Genomic DNA, 19814 nt, shown 5'->3' on the forward strand with positions numbered 1-19814 from the left:
AATTGAGTAGTAGTTCAAGTGCCCTATGAGACTAACTAGGGGGAAAAGAGCAGGATGATCATACATGAAGAGCCTACTGGGCTGCTGCCCACTGCTCAGCCCCACAATCATGTTTATAATAGGATAGAGGTCTGAAACAACCTCACTTCCAATTTTATTGGCAGATAGGATCTCTTCCATCCTAACATGAAAACATAATACTGCAGGTCTAGAAGGAACATAACCTTGACCAACATTTACACCAACATACTATCGCGTACCTTTTCAATTGATGTAGGTATGTGTTGAGATATTGAAAAATAAAGGAATATACAGTACAGTTGAAAGTAGAAGTGGCAGACCTGTACACAGCCCAATGACGGTTATTTATTAGCTATATGACTTGAGGCAAACTACTTAGTCTTTCTGGAACTTAAGTTTTTGCATCTGTAAAATGAGAGTAATATAATCCCTACTCTTGAGGTTACTGTGAGGACTGGAAACAATATACAAAATACTATATAAATGCACCAAGCATAGGACAAATAATGTTGTTTGTTTCCAATACATGGGAGTTATATTAAGACTGTTTTGTCTTCAAACTCCACAAAGGTTCTTAGTTTCTCCCTGAACCTACAAAAACTGAATGCACACCACCATGCAGAACCAGCCTAGACTAGACTTATTATAAACTATTATTTCTGCCAAGCAGTGGTTTTAGGAGCCCCATCCTAAAGGTGTGGTCTGTAAACAGTTTTCCACCCTAAGGCCTGAACTTCCGGGGCCTGTGCCATTGCATGGACCAGACTGAGCTTCCATTCTTTCTTCTCTCTCACTCCAGTTTCCTGCAGAGCTAGAATATGAAGCCCTGATCACCCCATATTCCTGGGTACTGGATCCTGCTCCCTATTCTCCCAAGATCTGGCCCAAGGCCCCATCTGCATCAGCGTCAACCTGGATGAATATTTAAACCACATCTACATCATTTACAGGTCTGACGTCAAGAACCAAGAGAGCCCCAATACCTCAGGCTGGCTTTCATCACACCCCACCCGCACTCCTGTGAGTTAGCATCAGGCAGAATGGGATCTGAATTCACTATGCCCCAATAGATGGCATAATCTGGACTGGTGGCACAAGGGTCATCTTAGATAATTGTTAGGACCTTTTTATGAGTTTAATTCTATAAAGTTGCAGTTAATTATCTCCATAGCTCTCCCTAACAGCTATCTACCTCACACCAAAAACTGAAGTGTGCAGAATCAAGGTGAAGTAAGTGCATTTCCTACCTCAGCTCCTGCTCCAAGGCATTTGAGCCATGCCAGGAGACTTGAGAAAGTGGCAATAAAGATACTGGGAAAATGAGCTCGCCTGACTAGTGATTTTCTGTTCATTTACACCTTTTACCTCATCATTTTCAGGAAGAGATGAGAGTTTATTATCCCAAAAGAAAATGTGCTTGCTTTTAAAACTTAGTCATACTTCTTCTACTAATCAATACAATCATAAGTAATACATCAAAGTGGATAAGGAAAATAACTTGATTACTATGGACTTACTCTTCCAGGAACCAAAGGGATGGTAGCTTCGGCCTTGGTTCTCTCGGCTTCATCATAACTGGGCAGTGTTGTAGCCACATTGTAAGACGGGGGCTTTGGAAACCCAGACTCATCTTTGTAATCAAAATACACTACAGAAGTAAAAGGAAGTCACAATTACCTGATGATTAGCTGAATTGAGAGGGGGGGAAAGATTTACACTAACTCTGGCAAACAAAACGTGGCACTCCTCCAACAGCACATACCAAACAATTGAATCAAAACTTTTTTGTTTTGTTTTTGTTTTAGTTTTTTTAAAATATATCTTTACTGATTTCAGAGAGGAAGGGGGAGAGAGAGAGAGAGAAACATCAATGATGAGAGAGTCATTGATCGGATGCCTTCTGCATGCCCCCGACTGGGGACTGAACCCTCAACCCAGGCATGTGCCCTGACTGGGAATCAAACCTCGATCTCCTGGATCCTAGGTTGATGCTCAACCGCTGAGCCACACCCAGCCGGGCAAATCAAAAGATGTTTATAGATGAATATAAGAGAGTGGGAATGATTTTTAAATTTTTCTACTTTTCAATTATTTAAATTCCAGACTCACTCTGCTCTCCCAAGTGCTTTGAAAGCACTTTTTTCAATTGTTGTGTGGTGTGTTCACAAAGCCATTTAATATTAATAGTGGCAGAAGAAAAACATTTAAACTAAAAATACTTCACCTGTGTGTTTGTAAATCTGTACCATGGTTTCCTCCCATTTATAAACATGAAAATCAACTTAAAAAGAAGTTAAAATTCATTTCTCATAGGTTTGTTTTGGTACTGTGACTCTTTCCCATGATTTTTACCATGGCGTGCCTAAGGAAACTTACTCAGTTACAGGGCCATTATTTATCTGCATTAAATCTTTCATTTACTCTTCCTAAGGCTGTATCTTCATTCTCATTAAATTCTATTATAAAAGGTTCAATAATTATTATTAAAAAATATATTTACAAATGGATTAAATTTCTATACAACTTTTGAAAAAACAAGTATTTTTGGGTTTTTTGTTTGTTTTTTAAATATATCTTTATTGATTTCAGAGAGGGGAAAGGAGAGGGAGAGAGAGAGATAGAAACATCAATGCTGAGAGTCATTGATCAAGCCCACAACCCGGGCATGTGCCCTGACCAGGAATCGAACCCCGATTGCCTGGATCCTAGGTCGACACTCAACCACTGAGCCATGCCCGGCCGGGCAAAAACAAGTATTTTGAAAAAAATTCCTATAGTTCATCAAGATTAACAGTTTTCTTTTTCCTCATTGGTTAACTATAATTAACTTCCAATTTTACTTTAATTTATATCAAATTATTAATAATTTTATAATTATTGAAACTGTCAATCAATACAATTCACCTCATTAAAAGAAAAAAGAAAAAATTCTATTGTCTTCACATGAGCAAAAAAAGCGTTTAATAAAATTCAATACCTACTAATATTAAAACACTTAGCAAATTAGGAATAAAAGAAAACTTCCTTAATCTGATCACAAGTCTCTGGAAAAACCTAGGGTGAATGTCATAAATTAATGGTGAATTATTAAAAGCCTTCTCCCCGCCAGATTAGATGTCCACGATCACCACTTTAATCGCACATTATCTCAGAGGTCCTACTAGTTGATGCAGTATGGCAAGAAAAGGAAATATAAGATACAGAATTGGGAAGAAATACTGTCCTTAATCATGGATGACATGATTTTATATGTAGAAAATCCAAGAGTATCTACAGACAAGCTATTGAAAGTAATACGTGAATTTAGCAAAGTCTCTGAATACATAGTTAATATAAATGATCAATTGTATTTCCATATATCAGCAACAAATAGAAAATAAATTATACATGGACTATTTATAATAGCACCAAAATATACTGAATACCTAGGAATAAATCTAACAAAAAATATGCAAGATCTCTATATCGAAACTTACAAAATATAACTGAGAGAAATTAAAGAAGATCTTAATAAATGGAGATATATATCTATACAGATATATATCATGTTTATAGACTGGAAGATGCACTACTATAAAAATGTTAATTCTCTTCAAACTGACCCACAGATTTAATGTAAACACAACTAAAATTCCAGCAGGGCCCAGCTGGGCATGGCTCAGTGGTTGAGCATTGACCTATGATCCAGGAGATCATAGTTAGATTCCCAATCAGGGTCCCCTCCCCAGGTTGCGGGCTCAATCCCCAGTAGGGGACATGCAGGAGGCAGCTGATCAATGACTCTCTCTTCATTGATGTTTCTATCTCTCTCTCTCCCCCTCTCCCTTCCTATCTCAGAAATCAATAAAGATGTATTTTTTTAAATAAATAAAATTCCAGCAAGGTTTTTGTTTTGTTCCATTTTATAAAAACTGACAAACTAATTCTAAAATGTACATGGAAATGCAAATGGCCAAGAACCAAAGCAATCTTGAAGGACAAAAAGGTTGAAAGACCTACATTATTAGATATCAAGATTATAAAGCTCCATAATTAAGACAGTAGGGCACGGGCAAAAGATAAATACACAGACCAAAGAACAGAATATTGAGTTCAGAAGCAGATCCCCACATATATGGCCAACTATTTTATGACAAACATGACATGTGGTACAATGGAGAAAGAACGTTTTTGTTTTTATAATTTTTTTAATCCTCACCTGAGGTTATGTTTATTGATTTTAGAGAGAGGGAAGAAAAGGAGGAGGGAGGGATGAAGGGAGGAGGGGAGAAGAGAGACACACACATCGATATGCAGGAGAAACATCAATTGGCTGCCTCTTGTATTCGCCCCAATAGAACCTGCAACCTAGGTATGTGCCCTCACTGGGAATCAAACCTGCAACCTTTGGGTGTATGGATGATGCTCTGACCAACTGAGCCACATCGGCCAGAAAAGAATGGTTTTTTTAAGAAATAGTGATGGACCAACTGGATATCCATTTGGAAAAACAACTTAATCTTAACTGCTACCTCACACTATACAGAAAAAACAACTCCAGGTGGAATGAAGATCTAAATGGGAAAAACAAAATACCAAAGGTTTTAGAAGAAAATACAGGAAAACTGTGTTATTGAAACTAAAGCTGCCACCTAATTCAATGTAAGGAATTTGTTTTTTTTCCATGTCAAAATAACTATTTAACCTACACATATACACAAACATACAAATATATATATGCATGTATATAAGATATTCCATAACGTCCTATAAAATTTGAGTTTTAATCAATCATACTAAAGTCACATCACAAACAGAAATGTACTATTTCAATTAGCCCACTACCACAGTAATTTTTAATACACAAATAAAACTGATACCTACTACCTCAAGTTGAGGAAAAACAAGAACATTTTTATTTCCCTGTTTCAAAAAATTTTTTTAAATGGAATCCATCCATACAGATCTCATAAAATTTTAGTTTTCCATGCAAAGTTTAATGATAGTCTTTCAAATTTGTCTAGTACATTGAAATCCAAACATCCAGTGATTGTTGGGACTGTTGGAATCTATGAGCCACAATTAAAGCAGTTAGAGTGGATACACAGCACAATGGTTTGTGATCCCTCCCCCGCAGCGTGTGCCACACTGCTCCTGCCTTCCTCAGAATGGGCTAACAAGACTACACAGTAAGCAGTTATCTAAACAGCAAGCCGTGCTCATTTAACAAAGGGGAGTCCTGGCAGGGCATGGCTCAGCAGCTGAGCATCAACCTAGGATCCAGGCGATCGGGTTCGATTCCCGGTCAGGCACATGCCCGGGTTGTAGGCTCGATCCCCAGTCAGGGGCATGCAAGAGGCAGCCAATCAATGACTCTCTCATCACTGATGTTTCTCTCTCTCTCCCTCCCTCTCCTTTCCTCTCTCTGAAATCAATAAAGATATATTAAACAAAAACAAAGGGAAGAAGGCCAGTTAAGCCAGTCAAGAAGTTTCCTTTTAAAAAAAGAAAAAATGGAAAACCTTAGCTCATAATTTTTTAAAAAGGAATGGTCTTGAATAACTTATGATCTCTAAAAACCTACTTCCCTGACCTGGGACTAATAGAGCTCATAGAGACCTAGGAGGTTCAGTGGTTTTGTTTTGTTTTAAAGGTCTCTGTGTAGTTGGTTAAAATGCCACAAAACCCGAAGACTTTATTCAAGAGAGTTCTTCTGGCCTTACTCTACAGTTTGCCTTTCCTTTATACGCAATCTTAAAAGGTTTTGTTATTTGCTACTGAGGCAAGGTTAACAAAACAAGAGTCAAGAATTCGTGTTGAAAGCAAAAGGAGATGTCACCTAACAAGGGGGGAACTTGATTCTTGAGCCAAAAAGTCCTACAAACCTCAATGAATAAAGGCACCGCTATAGTGCAGAACAGAGTACCTTCCAGAGATGGTTTCTGTTGTAATCCCCAAATCACAAAAAAAAGTCCAAACAAAGAGTAAGAGCTGTCAGTGGATAAGGGAAAGAAGCGTTTGAGAAAGCTTTCTATCTAAGATGGTTACACGTTTTTATACAAAGTAGAAACTAAGATATTCAGGAAAAAAATTACCTCCTATAAATATAAAGGACTTTAATCATTAATAAGACAGAAATCTAATTTCTTATTAATCAGCTGGAATTTGTACTGAATGCATTTAATGGCAGACCAGTACTGATCGTCCAGGCAGAGATGAGTGAATGGGGAATAGCACTGCCATTCTTTCCCAAGTCTTGCTGTAGTTGTCTTAATTTGATTCTGTGAGACCCCCTAGAAGTCTTCCAAAACCATAAGCTAGCACTGTTAGTTTCAGAAACTTATAAATAAAAATACCTTAACTAATACAAGATAGGGTTCAGAATCTGAAGCCAGAGTAGAGGTGAGAAACTTTCTATGTTCGTCCTAATTACAGTGGCAGCTTTGGAGCCACAAAGACTACCAATAAATTTAACCTCGCATCGACTGACAAGAGCTGCCTGAAGTGCTGTATTGCAAAGGATTCTGAGGCTGTTTGGTATGAACGCAGCCTTCAGCCTGCCTATCCACCCTGGCAGTGGGCTGGGGAGTTGTGGCGCCGTGGCCATGTACCTGTCACTGCCTCAGTTCTGTTTTAGAGACTATGGAAGAGGTTTCATTAAAACTGGTCAACTTTCAGCAATTAAAGCAGAACTGGTTATGAGAAAGCTCTAAGTTACCTATAAAAGTCCTCAACTATTGAAACTTTTTTTCTTCTTCCCCATCCCTTTTACACATATACATGAAAATTAAAATGATAATCTGGTATAATATGGGAAGATGAAAGGTTTAAACTATGAGGAACATTTAAACCACGAGGAACAGAATGAAAGTTAGGAGACTTCTAGTTTTTTTTTATTAAGAATTTGCTAGCCCAGCTGGCGTGGTTCCATGGTTGAGCATCAACCTAGGAACCAAGAGGTCACAGTTCGATTTCTGGTCAGGGCACATGCCTAGGTCGCAGGCTTGATTCCCGGTGGGGGGAGCACAGGAGGCAGCTGATCCGATGCTTCTCTCCCTCTCTCTCTCTCTCTCCTTCCTTCCCTCCCTCTCTACCCTCTCCCCTCCCCTTCCTCCCTCTAAAGTCAATAAAAACATATTTTTTTAAAAAAGAACTGTAACATACTATATTCCACACCACAGGTACCAGAGTCACAAAGAGCAAAACAGCTAATGAGGAAGCTACAAAAAGAATAAAAATCGGGTGATCACCTGGTTTCTGAATTTCTACTTCATGTAAGAGTCTGTTGGAATGAAACTGAGTTCCATAAAAAAGCCGCACTGAAATGGGGTTTGGCCTGTTTTTCAGAACGTAACATGAGTTTTTTCCACCTCAGGCTACGAAACTAAATAGAATGCCAACGACTACCTAAGGAAAGCTGAAGCAAAGACAAACCAATAAACACATCCTAGACGAAAGTCTATGGCTAAGTGCATTTCAGGGGCTCAGAGCCGCCTCGCCCGTTACCTACCTGCGGCGCTCTCTGCAGAGATGCTGCTGTAAGGAGGTGGAGCGTCACACACAGCCTGTTGCAGCTCTCCAGGCTCTTCCTCATTCTGCAACTAAATAAAAATGTCACATTTTAATGCAAGTATAAAGCCAGTAAGACAGAGAAGAACCTGAAAACTGGAAAAACCTTTCTGGAAAGCTAGTTGGCAATGTTTCAAAAACTTTAAAATGTGCAAATCTTTTACAAAGTAGTCTACTCCCAGGAATTTATCCTAAGGAGATAATCAGACAGAGGCAAAAAAGAAAAAAAAATACGGGATGGGGCAAAAGTAGGTTTACAGCTGTGAGTACGTTAAACAGTTTACTCATGTATTATTATTTATTATTGTCATATTTTTCATATGAACAACTGTAAACCTACTTTTGCCCCACTCTATAAATGTCATTGCAACAAAAATTAGGAACAACCTAAATTCCAATCATGGGAAACTTATTAAATAAACTACAGTTCATCTCACAAAAGCCTACTAAGCAGCCATAAAAATGAAAATGAAGAAAATTTGATGATTCAAACGGACATTCATGCTATATATACTGCTACATAAAAAAAGCTAAACTTACCAAACAGTATGCACCATACAATTTGGTTTTGAAAGACAGGTACATAATAGAATGAAAGTATAGAATGATAGCCATCTACAGTTTACCTGTTCATCTCCAGGTGATATAATCATAGGAAATTCTTTTTTGTTATTTATATGTATTTTTAATTTTTTGAAATGAACACTTATCACTTGTATAATTTTTTTAAGTTACAAAAATAATCTAATAATAATAATCTGTTAAGACAAAGACAAATCACAGCAAACCAAGGTTTACCATTACACTTAGTTTGGGCATGGAAATTAAAAATAAAATTCTACCTAATTCTACATATAACCTCTGTTGATACATCTCAGCAACTTTCTCACTAGTCAAATCTACAGCTGTAGTCACTTCAACTCACACTGAAAGTATTACCTTCCTGCCATTGCCAGTATGGCTAGTCTACCCAACTCATCTTCACAGAACGAAGATATTTAATTTTTCCAGTGTGATAATAGACTACAGCTCATTTAAAAGATAAACAGGTTGAGAATGGGAATCAATCTGTAAAGCAATAACAGAGTATTCACTGGGGGTCTGGATCCCGGCCTTGTAGAATAATGCATACAGCCAACTAAGCCACCTGTAAAATACATCACCTCTAAATGAACTTTATCTTAAATTGAGAAAGAAAAACAGAAAGCCTGACCTGTCGTAACATGAAGTAGAGCTCCCTAATTCATTAAATTTTAACCAACCATCTCAGACACCAATCCCTTTCAAAATCAGAAGCCAATGAAACTTTTCTGATTAATTCTGCAAAGCATTCAATTTCAAATGAATTCCTGTGCCAAATTTCCATCAACATTTACCATCTGATCACATTTTTTTAAACCCTCGTAATCTAATGTTAAACTTAAAGCATTACCAAAATAACTGTACTGTAACCTAAGGTGAATTTTCCTTTTAAAGGAAGACATGGGGCAAACTAGTTATAGTAAAGCCAATGTTCGTAGGACACCAAATCAGTAAATTATTTAAATAGAGTTCCCGGGGCCATGGTTCACTTGGAATCCTTTTAACATTATCTGAAGCTCTAGAAAAGGTAGTCTCAGCCTACTCCCACCTGATGGCACTTATACCCCCGGGGAATGTTGCACAAAGAATCAAGAGCCTGCTGCAAAACAGAGGCAAATAGGGACTTTTCAAGAACGTTGCCCTAATATACTGCAGCTAGTAATGTTCTTTAAACATAGTAATTTCTTTCAACATAGCAAGATACCTTTGACCTGTTTTGTATTTCCTGAGCTTGGTCAAATAATCATGTTGCCTCTGCATAATTTAGGTTTTAGAAAGGAAGCATGAAAATTCTAAGAAATACAGAGGTCCAAAGAATAGAGAGGTCTACTATGCCAGCATCTACAAGATAGGTTGCCTGTTTCCTAGCAACCTGGAAATGAGAAATTTGATTAACCCACACCAGGGTAACAGATAACAGAGCAAAGAAATTCCAACCGTCTCAGAAACCCCCATTTTCTCTTTGGTGAGCAAAAAAGAAACATTTACAGGTGACGTTTTTTGCTCCATTAAAATTCACCACTTCAGAATCGTATTATTTCCAACTGAAAGCAAAAATAACAAAAAACACCCTCTCTGACTGCAGAGACTCCCCCATATTGGGAAGATCCCAGACTTAACTATACAGGCTTGTTTTCTATTAGGCTGGTGATAAGTTCAGGCTCCATCAGGAAATGTGTTTAAAATAAAATACCACAATGTGGAGGAAAAGTATTTAGTGACTGCCATCTGTGTGAATAATAACTTGCTAAACAACTGAATCCCTAAATATACATCTTTTTATGCTCTGGGGACATCTAAGGCCATAAATTTGACCCTGCCAGGTAAACAAGTCAGGCATACTAACAAAGGGAGAGGGGCGAGGGGCATGTTCACTAGAACCGGAGTGCGGCTTATCTCTAAGGCTATAAAATTGGTTACTTGGTTCCAAAATGTATTTTTAAGCTTCCCCTTTTTTCTCTGAGAACCCTTCCTGTGGAGTCCTCCCTGCCACATCCCTGGGCCTCAGGGATCTTCAGGCTCTCCCAAGGCTCTCTCAGAAAAGAAGCGTCATTGTCACTTTGGGGCTGGTGTTGGAAAGATGCCCAGTCTCTTCTATCATCTGGGTCAGTGGGAGCCTGAGTACAACCTACCTGTCACAGAATCCTGGTTGTAGGGGAGACTGAGAGAGACAGGTTTGAAAAGTGGTGGGTACTTCTGCTCTCTCCCTGCTCTGTGCTATTGGGTGGGGGGATCCTTATATTGTGTAACTGTGACAGATAATAAATACCAGTTGGGGGCTGGATTCTTTTACGTGATTTTTTAACGATTCTGATCAATTTTACGTACCTCTAAATAAGTAAAAATGGCTTTTTTCCCAAAAAGAATTATACAATTACCCCTGTGCATGCCATATAAAGTACGAAGTTTAGTACAAAACTACCTATAATTACCTATATCTCCATCGCTGAGATAGGAATAGTCCAACGATCTGAAAATTCAGGTGGGCTTTCTCTTTACCACAACCCCGACTATGCCTCACTTCCCCTTTCCTGATGCTCCTCTCTATTCTCTGAGCACCCTAAAGTTTGTCCATGTTCCCACTTTAGATTTATCACAATCGATTTAATGTTTAATATTTAACCTACAAATAGGTGGTAATGTTTTGCCCTTTATATTTAGCCTAAGAAATATAGTACACCTAAAATAATGGATGTTTCCCTTCTTACTACATTCTTCTGTATCCTATCTATATTGTTGCTATCAGAAATAAATATATGATGTTTTAGCTAAACAACAGTTAAAATCTCCCATACAGAAATCATTCATAATTCTAGTTACTAACAGAAACACACTTGAATTTAACAAATTTAAAGACACATATCCTACAGGTTTAAATTCTTATTTGAGTTCCCACCCCAGCAAGAAGACTTCCTCACTACCCTCCCCTAAAAAGTTCTAAAGATAATCTTCAATTTATGAGCTATTTTTAGGCAACAGCAGAGCCAGGGCCAGCATTAGGCCTAAGTAAGGAGCAACACTTACAACCTTACCAATGGCAGTCCCTAAAGGCTCTTAAAAGGTTTTAATGGACCCTATTTACTAAGAATGAGACAACCAAAACCATACTAAACAACAAAGAGAAAAAAAAATCCATAAATCCTTATACACCAGAAGAGGTACCAAAATATACCACATAATTCACATGAACACAACAAATATGTAGAAAATAAAGATGAACTATCAAAAAATTTCATGAAGTACAAGTACTTGTATACCCCCCCTCATCATTTTTTTCTTGGTTGAGTCCTATTTAAACAGTAAGAAAATTCTAAGTTTATTTTTTTAGTTGTATTTTTTAACTGAATTTATTGGGGTAACATTGGTTAATAAAACCATACAGGTTTCAAAGTGTACAAAATTCTCCTAAGTTTTAAATCTCCTAAGTGGCTGTCAGTAAGTTTCAGAAAATCCTGGGCCAATGCCTAAACTCTAGCTTTAAATGTTATTTACCACTTCTAATTTTAGAGTTAATTTATAAACCTTGTACCTTAAAATGCAATTTTTAAACCTCTCATTACAATCCACTACTTCTGCATACTCTTTAAATCCTACCAAATAAGACAGTATAATTACCAGAAAGTAAATAAGCACAGTTCTTTAGACCTGGGTCTGCTATTGCATAAACAACTGAGTATGCTAGTTTACTCTACTGTTCAGAAACGGGCAAACTTTGTGAGGACTATAAATTTTCTATTATATATAGACTGTAAGTTTTTAATTGTATACTGACTATAAATTTTGTTATTCTAACATCACCAAAATTCTTTACATTCAAGAACAGTTCTCTATTATTAATTAGGAGATTACATTTAAAATAAGGTAAATAATTCTGTCAAAGAGAATCTCAATAGAAGCACAATCTAATTTTTAATAGGGCAAAAATTTAACAGAAGATACATAAGCCAACATACACAAGATTTTCAACATCAGTCATCAGAGAAATGCAAATCAAAACCATGAGCTACCACTTCATACCCACTAACATGGCCATTAAAAAATTAAAAAGGGGCCCGGCCGGGCATGGCTCAGCGGTTGAGCATCAACCTGGGATCCAGGCAATCAGGGTTCGATTCCCGGTCAGGGCACATGCCCGGTTGTGGGCTTGATCAATGACTCAACATTGATGTTTCTGTCTCTCTCTCTCCCTCTCCTTTCCTCTCTCTGAAATCAATAAAGATATATTTTTAAAAAAAAAAATTAAAAAGGAAAGTAACAAGTGTTGTGCAGTATGTGAAGAAAGTGGAACACTTTCTTCATACATACACTACTGATGAGAATGTAAAGCAGTGCAGCCACTGTGGAAGTCTGGGAGTTCCCCCAAAAAAGTTAATCATAGCATTACAAACAGATCCAGCATTTCTACTACTAAATATATACCTAAGAGAACTCAAAACCTATTTTCACAGAAATACACGTACATGAGCATTCACAGAAACAGCATTTGTAATAGCCAAAATGTTCATCAACTGATGAATGGAGAAACAGAATCTAGTATATCCATACAAAAGGAGGGACAGGAATAATCCACCTACCCAAACAGGATGAAAGACTGACACATGCCACAACAGATGAAACTTGAAAAGATGCTAAGCAAAAGAAGCCAGTCACAAAGACCACATACATTTGTAAGATTCCATTTATATAAAATGTCCAGAAAAGGCATCCAATGGGGACAGAAAGCAGATTAGTGGTTGCCAGGTGCCAAGGAAGGGAAGGGATAGTAACTGACAGCTACAGCAAATGTAAATACTGAGTTGTGATTCAAGCTTTCCACGCTCTCCACTGTCTTTCTTCTGCCATAGCTCACAACAACCTTCCTCCTGGATAGTCAGAAATGTGAATATTTCATTCAATGAAATTTTACCAGGCACCACTACCTGCCAGGATCACCAACCTGTGACTATTTTTCCCTTAATGTTTCTGAAAGGACACTCAGTTTTTTTCATTAATTTACTAGAAAGACTAGTTGTTATTTTAAGCCATAATAGTACTATTTAGGCTGATAATTTTGGATGTTAAAAACGTAATCTGATTAAATTTGTTAAATGATGCTTCATGTACACTAGAGTCAACATCTGTCAACAAGGACAAATAATTTTTTCGTTAAATCTCCTGACAGAGCCCTCTTCCTATAAACCATTACACTAAAATACCAAAGGAAGTGGTTTCTTAGGTACATATGATTATAGAGATCAGTCAGGCAAACCTAACATACTAGGGAGTGGTTATCCTTGGGAGGGGCGACTGGAAGGACACCTGAAGGGAGCTCTGAGTTCTGGTAATGCTGTTTCTTGATCCGGGTACTAGTTAAATGTTTTTTCAGTTTATGAAAATTTACTGAGCTGTACATTTATAATCTGTGTATGTTTCTGTATATAAACTGTACTTCACTAACAATTCAGGAAGGGGAGAAAAGGAGCCTGTCAGAGGATTCAAGATATAGACTGTGAGCTCTCTGCAGACTGGGCCCTGTGCATGGTTACGGCTGTATTCACCCAGCACTTAACAGTAAGTAGTACATGGACACCTTTTTAGCACATGTTGACAAGGCAGGATGTGGTGCTATAACAGAAAACTACCTGAAGAAATGGCAGCTAATTTAAATGCCATCTTAACTTATCAGTTCACATTTATTAAAAACAACCAATTGGCATATCCAAAAAATGGAATACTCTACACTAGAGAGACAGCAAAGTCAAATGTACAGACACTGAAAGTGACAAGGACATGCTTACAACCCAGGGACGTGTGCTGAATGCATGCAGCCTGCTTAGCTTTGCTAGCCCCTGAGCTACCGAGCTCTGTCAGGCTAAGTTCCAAAGCTATGCCTGCTGCTGCTGCTGCTACTGATGATGATGGTGGCGATGACGACAATAATGTGGATGCCAACGACACCACTGCCACCACCGCCTGATGCAGGGCGTGCTAGGGCAGAGATTATCGTGGGACAAGGTATTCTATTCAAATGAGCCTGCCTTAATTTAGGCCTAGTCACGAGGTCCTCTTCTGCAAGAACAGAGAGCCAAGAGGGAAATCCATCAGACATTTCATATGGTTCCCTCTACCCCACCATCACAGAAGTTCCACCATGCAAGTGTTTAACTGCTACATTAGTTTAACACCACTCAATGATCACTCAGGCCATGACTGGTATGAGGTCTGAGGACACAATAGTGAACATGACTGGTGCTTTTTACCTTACTAAATCTATAATTTAGCAAAAAAATGGCAATAGAAAGAATTATAATTATAATGTTCCAGTTAAAGATTAAACACACATTTGCCTCTTATCCCTTCCCAAACCCTCTTAAATGTAAATGTTAAAGTTTTGTTAATTTTAAGGCAAAAGACTACAAAGAAAAGTAACAGGAGAGGAAGCAGCAATAAAATCCTGAAAGTTAGAAGCAGTACCTAATGCAGTAGACCCAAGAAAATGGAATCCTAAACCAGAAAGCAGAAAACTTGCCTTGCACTATACCCCAATATGCTCAAGAATTGGTGGTCCCAGGTACTGGTGGAAGTAGGAATGAAAATGAGATTTAAAAGCAAAAAGAAAGGTTAGAGATACAGTTAAACACACACAGCTCCCAGAATCCCCATTAGAAGACTAGAGGTTTACTCTCTGAAGAGAGTAAAACAGAGATTTCTGGGCTGGAGACAACAGTTTTTGGAGAAAGGGTAGCATATCAGAAAAAAGTGATTGAGAGATTTATGTACTAAATGTTGAGATTTCCCAGTCTTCTTCCCCCAATCAACTCCCAGAATACTAGCAACCAGGCCTGTCCTCTGGGGAAACAGACTAGCCAGAGCAAAGACCTAAAGACACTATTACTCCAAGAAAAAGCCTAGTCAGGTCACACTACGTAGAGGCCTCAGTGATAAGCTCCACACGCATACTGAGCAGCTTCCAAACTGCAGTACAGACCATGCACTCTTAACCAAGCAGGCAAAGCTCACCATGCACCAAAAGAAAGCTTCTAACATAAAAGGTCATAAAAGGCCAAAGCAAAGAGAGAAATGCAATGTAGAAGAAACAACTATGATGATGAAAACTCAAAAGAAGAAAGAAAAAAAAATTTCAATACTCTCAGAAAAACAAGAGGGGAAAATCAGAATCATAAAACAAGCACAGGGTGCTATTTTAAAAAGAAAAAAAGGAAGGGGAACAATTAGAGGAGAGTTTTGAAAATTAAAAGTGACAACAGATTGGGGTGGTGAACACACAATATACAGAAGATGTATTATAGAATTGTACGCCAGAAACCTATATAATTTTATTAACCAATGTCGCCCCAATAAATTCAATAAAAATTAAAGAGACAGTTGGAGGGATTTTAGGATTAGGTATAACTACAGAGAGATTCACTCTACAGTCAAAGTAGGGTTGTAGATACAGATACATATCTACATATTCAATGTATATAGACTCTTTTAATACTCACACACTCGGACAAATATGTATTAGAAATATGGGCATGAAATTAATAGGCCCACAATGTCTCATCTCAAAGTGTACTAGAAAAACTATCTTGGTAAAACATAAAATAGCAAGCAAAGGAACTACTGACATTTAAATAAGTGACAACAGAAATTAAAGTTCTATCAAAGAGAAGATAACATTGAGAAAAACTCATATAAAGTAGAGAAAAAGGCAGAGATGAAAAATAAAGGAGATTGAAAAAATGTAACAAATCAGTATAAGAAGTCCAAGATCCAGACAAAAGGGAAAAAAAAAAAAGCAGAGAAAAATCAAATACATACTTTAAAAAATTTCCCAGAACTGACAGACATGAGCTTCCAGACCAAAAAAGCCCACTAAGTGCCTGGCACAATGGATGAAAATAGGTCTACACCAAGGTACAGTACAGTGAACCTTAAGAGCACTGAGGACAAAAGGGGGCCCCTTCAAGGCTGGGAAAGGAGGTCACATCTAAGGCATCATAATCAGCTTTGGGCTTCCTAAAGCAACAGCGGAACCTAGAAGGCAATGGAACAAAAGCCTTCAAAATTCTAGAGCAAAATGCTTCCCTAGGTGTGAAGATATGCTAGCCTCCCATGCAGTCGTCCTCAGAAAGATACTGGGGGCGGTGCTCCATGATGTGAGGCAGTAAGCCAAGAGAAACACATGTGACTCAAAGGAAGGCAGTTCAATTAAAACAGCTGGAAAGGAAATCCCAGGACGACAGAGCAGGCCTGGAGAGCAACCTTCTGAAACAGGTCAAAGGGCCAGGAAAGACCGCCACACCCCCAAAGAAGTCAAGAAAATACCTGATGCATTTGAACATGTCAAAAAAACCATTAAGATTATTAGGTGAGAGCCTGGGGATGAATTAGTACCACTGGCAAATTTATGATGTGCACACAGAAAATTAAGCAAACAAAAAAATTAACTTCAGGGAAAATCAAGTACTGTTCAGGCAAAGAAAAGTAACCACAGCACACTACATATTTTCAACTATTATAAAGGCTGAGTGCAGATCTAACTGCATTATAGATACAACTATATTAGAATAATAGTGTGAGGGCGGTAAAAGAGAGCTAAATCCTCATTTAAATTGACTGGTAAGTCAACTTTAAAAATGCTGAAAACTGAAAAATTAAGAAGGAGCGCACTATACATGTTATTTAGCTACAGGGGTAACTGCAAAACAGCTAAAAGAACTAAGGAGCAGGCGGGCAACCAGAAGGTGGCTGCTGTTAGTAATAAGCCTAAAAGATCTACTTGACTCTAATCTTTCTGTGTGTACACCTTGGATATAAAAACAAAATTAAAAGTAAAAAGAAAAGATAAACATATGATTACAAAATGTGTCACAAACAGGAATGCTGTGCTCAGGGGCAACTAACCTAATTAGGGGAAGGGGAGGTACTCAAACTCCCCTTAGGACAGAGATTACCAAAACTAAGAGGGGCGCTAGCAGGGAGGGGGTGTTCTAGGTAGAGGAAACAGAGCGAGGGGAGGCCTCGAGGCCAGAAAGGATGATGCATTCCACGAACTGGAACAAGTTCCTGGTGGCAAACAGATCACCAGAGTCCACCCTTCCCCCCAAAAGCCCTTGTCTCCCTCAGTCAGTTCACCTTACCCATCCTTTAAGGCCAGGCCCAAGTTCCATTTTCTCAGAAGCTTCCCAGAAGTCTCTGGAACCAAGTGTTCCATCTCAAAACAATGCATTTTATCTACTATCTCATTCTCTGAATTACTATAATTAATAATGTATAATACCATTATACATTCTCGTTGATTATAACAACTCACAGGCATTTAGTGAGTACTTACTATGTGCATAAAATTGTACAGGGTACTGTTAAGTAAGGGAAAGAAGAAAAAAAGGAAGAGGAAAGAACGGGAAAAAGGGAGGGAGGCAAAGACAGAAAGAGAACAAGCAAAGCAGCAGTGCATGGGTGCTTAGTAAGCTCATAACCAGGAAGGCTCGTGGCACATCCGTGTGCTTTCCATAATAGTATTTAAATATGTAAGTTGGCATTCATAAATGCCACTTACTAATTACAAATGGCTCATAAGATGAAAAGTCTTTGGAGAATGGTAGCTTGACTTATTTATTTATTTATTTATTTTTAAATCCTCACCTGAGGATATTTTTTCCATTGCTTTTCACTCACCCCGACCTGGGCCAGGTATCGAGCCTGCAACCGAGGTACATGCCCTTGGGTGTAATCGAACCCAGGACCCTTCAGTTGGCAGGCCGACACACTAACCACTGAGCCAAACTGGCCAGGGCTAGCTTGACATTTTTAAAACCAAGATACAAATTTTAGGGAGGAAAAAATACATTGTACTCTATATGTATTCTAAAATAAGCACAAAACTGAATTTTTATAATAATAACAGTGGGATTGTTTTTAATACTTTTTTCTTCCTGATTAGAAAATGTTTAACTTCACAAGGAGAAAACTTGACAAAAATATAGAGAAGAAAATAAGAACCACCATGATCCCATCTTTCAGATATCCTTCTAGCCTTTGGGGGGAATACAAATAATCTTGTAATCTTTTTATTCACTACATGGTGGAATTTTCCTTCATCATTAAAAATTCTTTCGTAAGATCACTGCATTTGAAAGTCAGTCCATGCTTTTTAAAGAAAAAGAGTTCATTTCTCAGGAATAACTACAGCATTAACTAGGGACAGCTAAATAGTAAGTTAAGCAACCTAAGAGAAATACAAAATCAGTGTTACAAAGCATACCCTGGTAATTGTCGAGATCCTTTCAAACAGATTCTCACTTAAAAATTTTCACCGAAATGTGACGTTTTAAACTTAAAATGGCATTTGGATTACGTTAAACGGATCTGATCCACAGAAAATAAAATATACTTTAACCTTCCAAACAATAGATGTTAATAGAAGCCAATGATTACCTTTCATGACTAACAATTTATTTTCTCCCCCTCTACTCAGCTGGTCATTTTGGCCAGACCTGAACTGGGACAAGATGGCCGTAAAGCTCACCAGATCACATAACTGTGATCACCTCAATTAATTCAGTCACCTAAAATGAAACTGGACTAATGTGCTTAAGAGCATTAACGCTGTTCCTAAGAATGCATGACTGAGCAGAACTGACTGTAAGTACACTTTAAAATACTATATTAAAAATGCAATTCAGCAACACAAGGACAAAAGTTGAAAACAATCTCTTATCAACCTTGACCATGTATAAGATCTCCAAGGTTGCAGATAACTCTCAAATCACACTTCTTATGCTGTTTCTATAGTAATATGAGATTTTTCTAAACTTCTGAAAACGCAACTACTAAAAGTAATGAATAACAATACTAGAAATCAAAGAGCCAGCTTCTTTAAAAAAAACTTTAAAAATTACTATTTTTGCCCAACAGCATGGCTCAGCAGTTGAACATTGACCTATGATCCAGGAGATCGCAGTTCGACCCCCAGTCAGGGCACATGCCCGGGTTGTGGGCTCAATTCCCGCAGGGGGCGTGCAGGAGGCAGCCGATCAATGACTCTCTCATCATTGATGTTTCTCTCTCTTCTTCTCCCTTTCCCTTCCTCTCTCTGAAATCAATAAAAATATATTTTCTTAAAAATTAGTATTTCCTTGCTTTTACAAGATTGACTTTATTGTAAACCTATACTTGTTCTAAAAAGAATTTATTTGAAAAATGTAAAAGGTATTTTTTGATTTCTAAAAACATTATTAATTTTTTGCCATAACATACAATGTTTGTTGGAAGCTGACCAGAACATAAACAGAATGCTTTTACTATTGCAAAATTACAAAACCGTATTCTGTACTTATCAGTGATTCACTCTTTTTAAATGTACTATTAAGGAGATATTTTCCATATTTTTAAACCATGCATCTTTTTTTTGGCATAAACTCACCCATCTACACTTACTGACACCGCTTTTAAAAGTAATTATTTATTACAAAAGAAATTTTCTAAATCATCAGTAGAATGCTGCCTCTTTGGATCAAAGCCACCAGGCTTCTATACATACACACACACACACTTCAACTATAAAGCACAGAGTCAAAATTATCTAGTCTATTTCATTTTACCAAAGAAAATGCAGGCTAGAAGGAGGTTAAAGTTCTTGTCCACAGTCACACAACTAACTTCATGACAGAAGCTAG

The 19814-nt window shown here is 37.8% G+C and overlaps 1 protein-coding gene across 1 annotated transcript in view; it reads right to left on the minus strand.

Moving 5' to 3' along the window:
- NDFIP1 (Nedd4 family interacting protein 1) overlaps positions 1-19814 on the minus strand; it is a 42521-nt gene that overhangs the window by 13684 nt on the left and 9023 nt on the right. The window contains exons 2-3 of the mRNA XM_087816296.1: positions 7511-7601; positions 1539-1669 (exon numbers count right to left, since the gene is read on the minus strand). Coding sequence (XP_087672422.1) covers positions 1539-1669; positions 7511-7601 — 222 coding nt within the window. The remainder of the gene's footprint in view (positions 1-1538; positions 1670-7510; positions 7602-19814) is intronic.

Source organism: Miniopterus natalensis, chromosome 4, assembly GCF_054644295.1.
Source record: "Miniopterus natalensis isolate mMinNat1 chromosome 4, mMinNat1.hap1, whole genome shotgun sequence".
In the NCBI taxonomy this organism is placed as follows: domain Eukaryota; kingdom Metazoa; phylum Chordata; class Mammalia; order Chiroptera; family Miniopteridae; genus Miniopterus; species Miniopterus natalensis.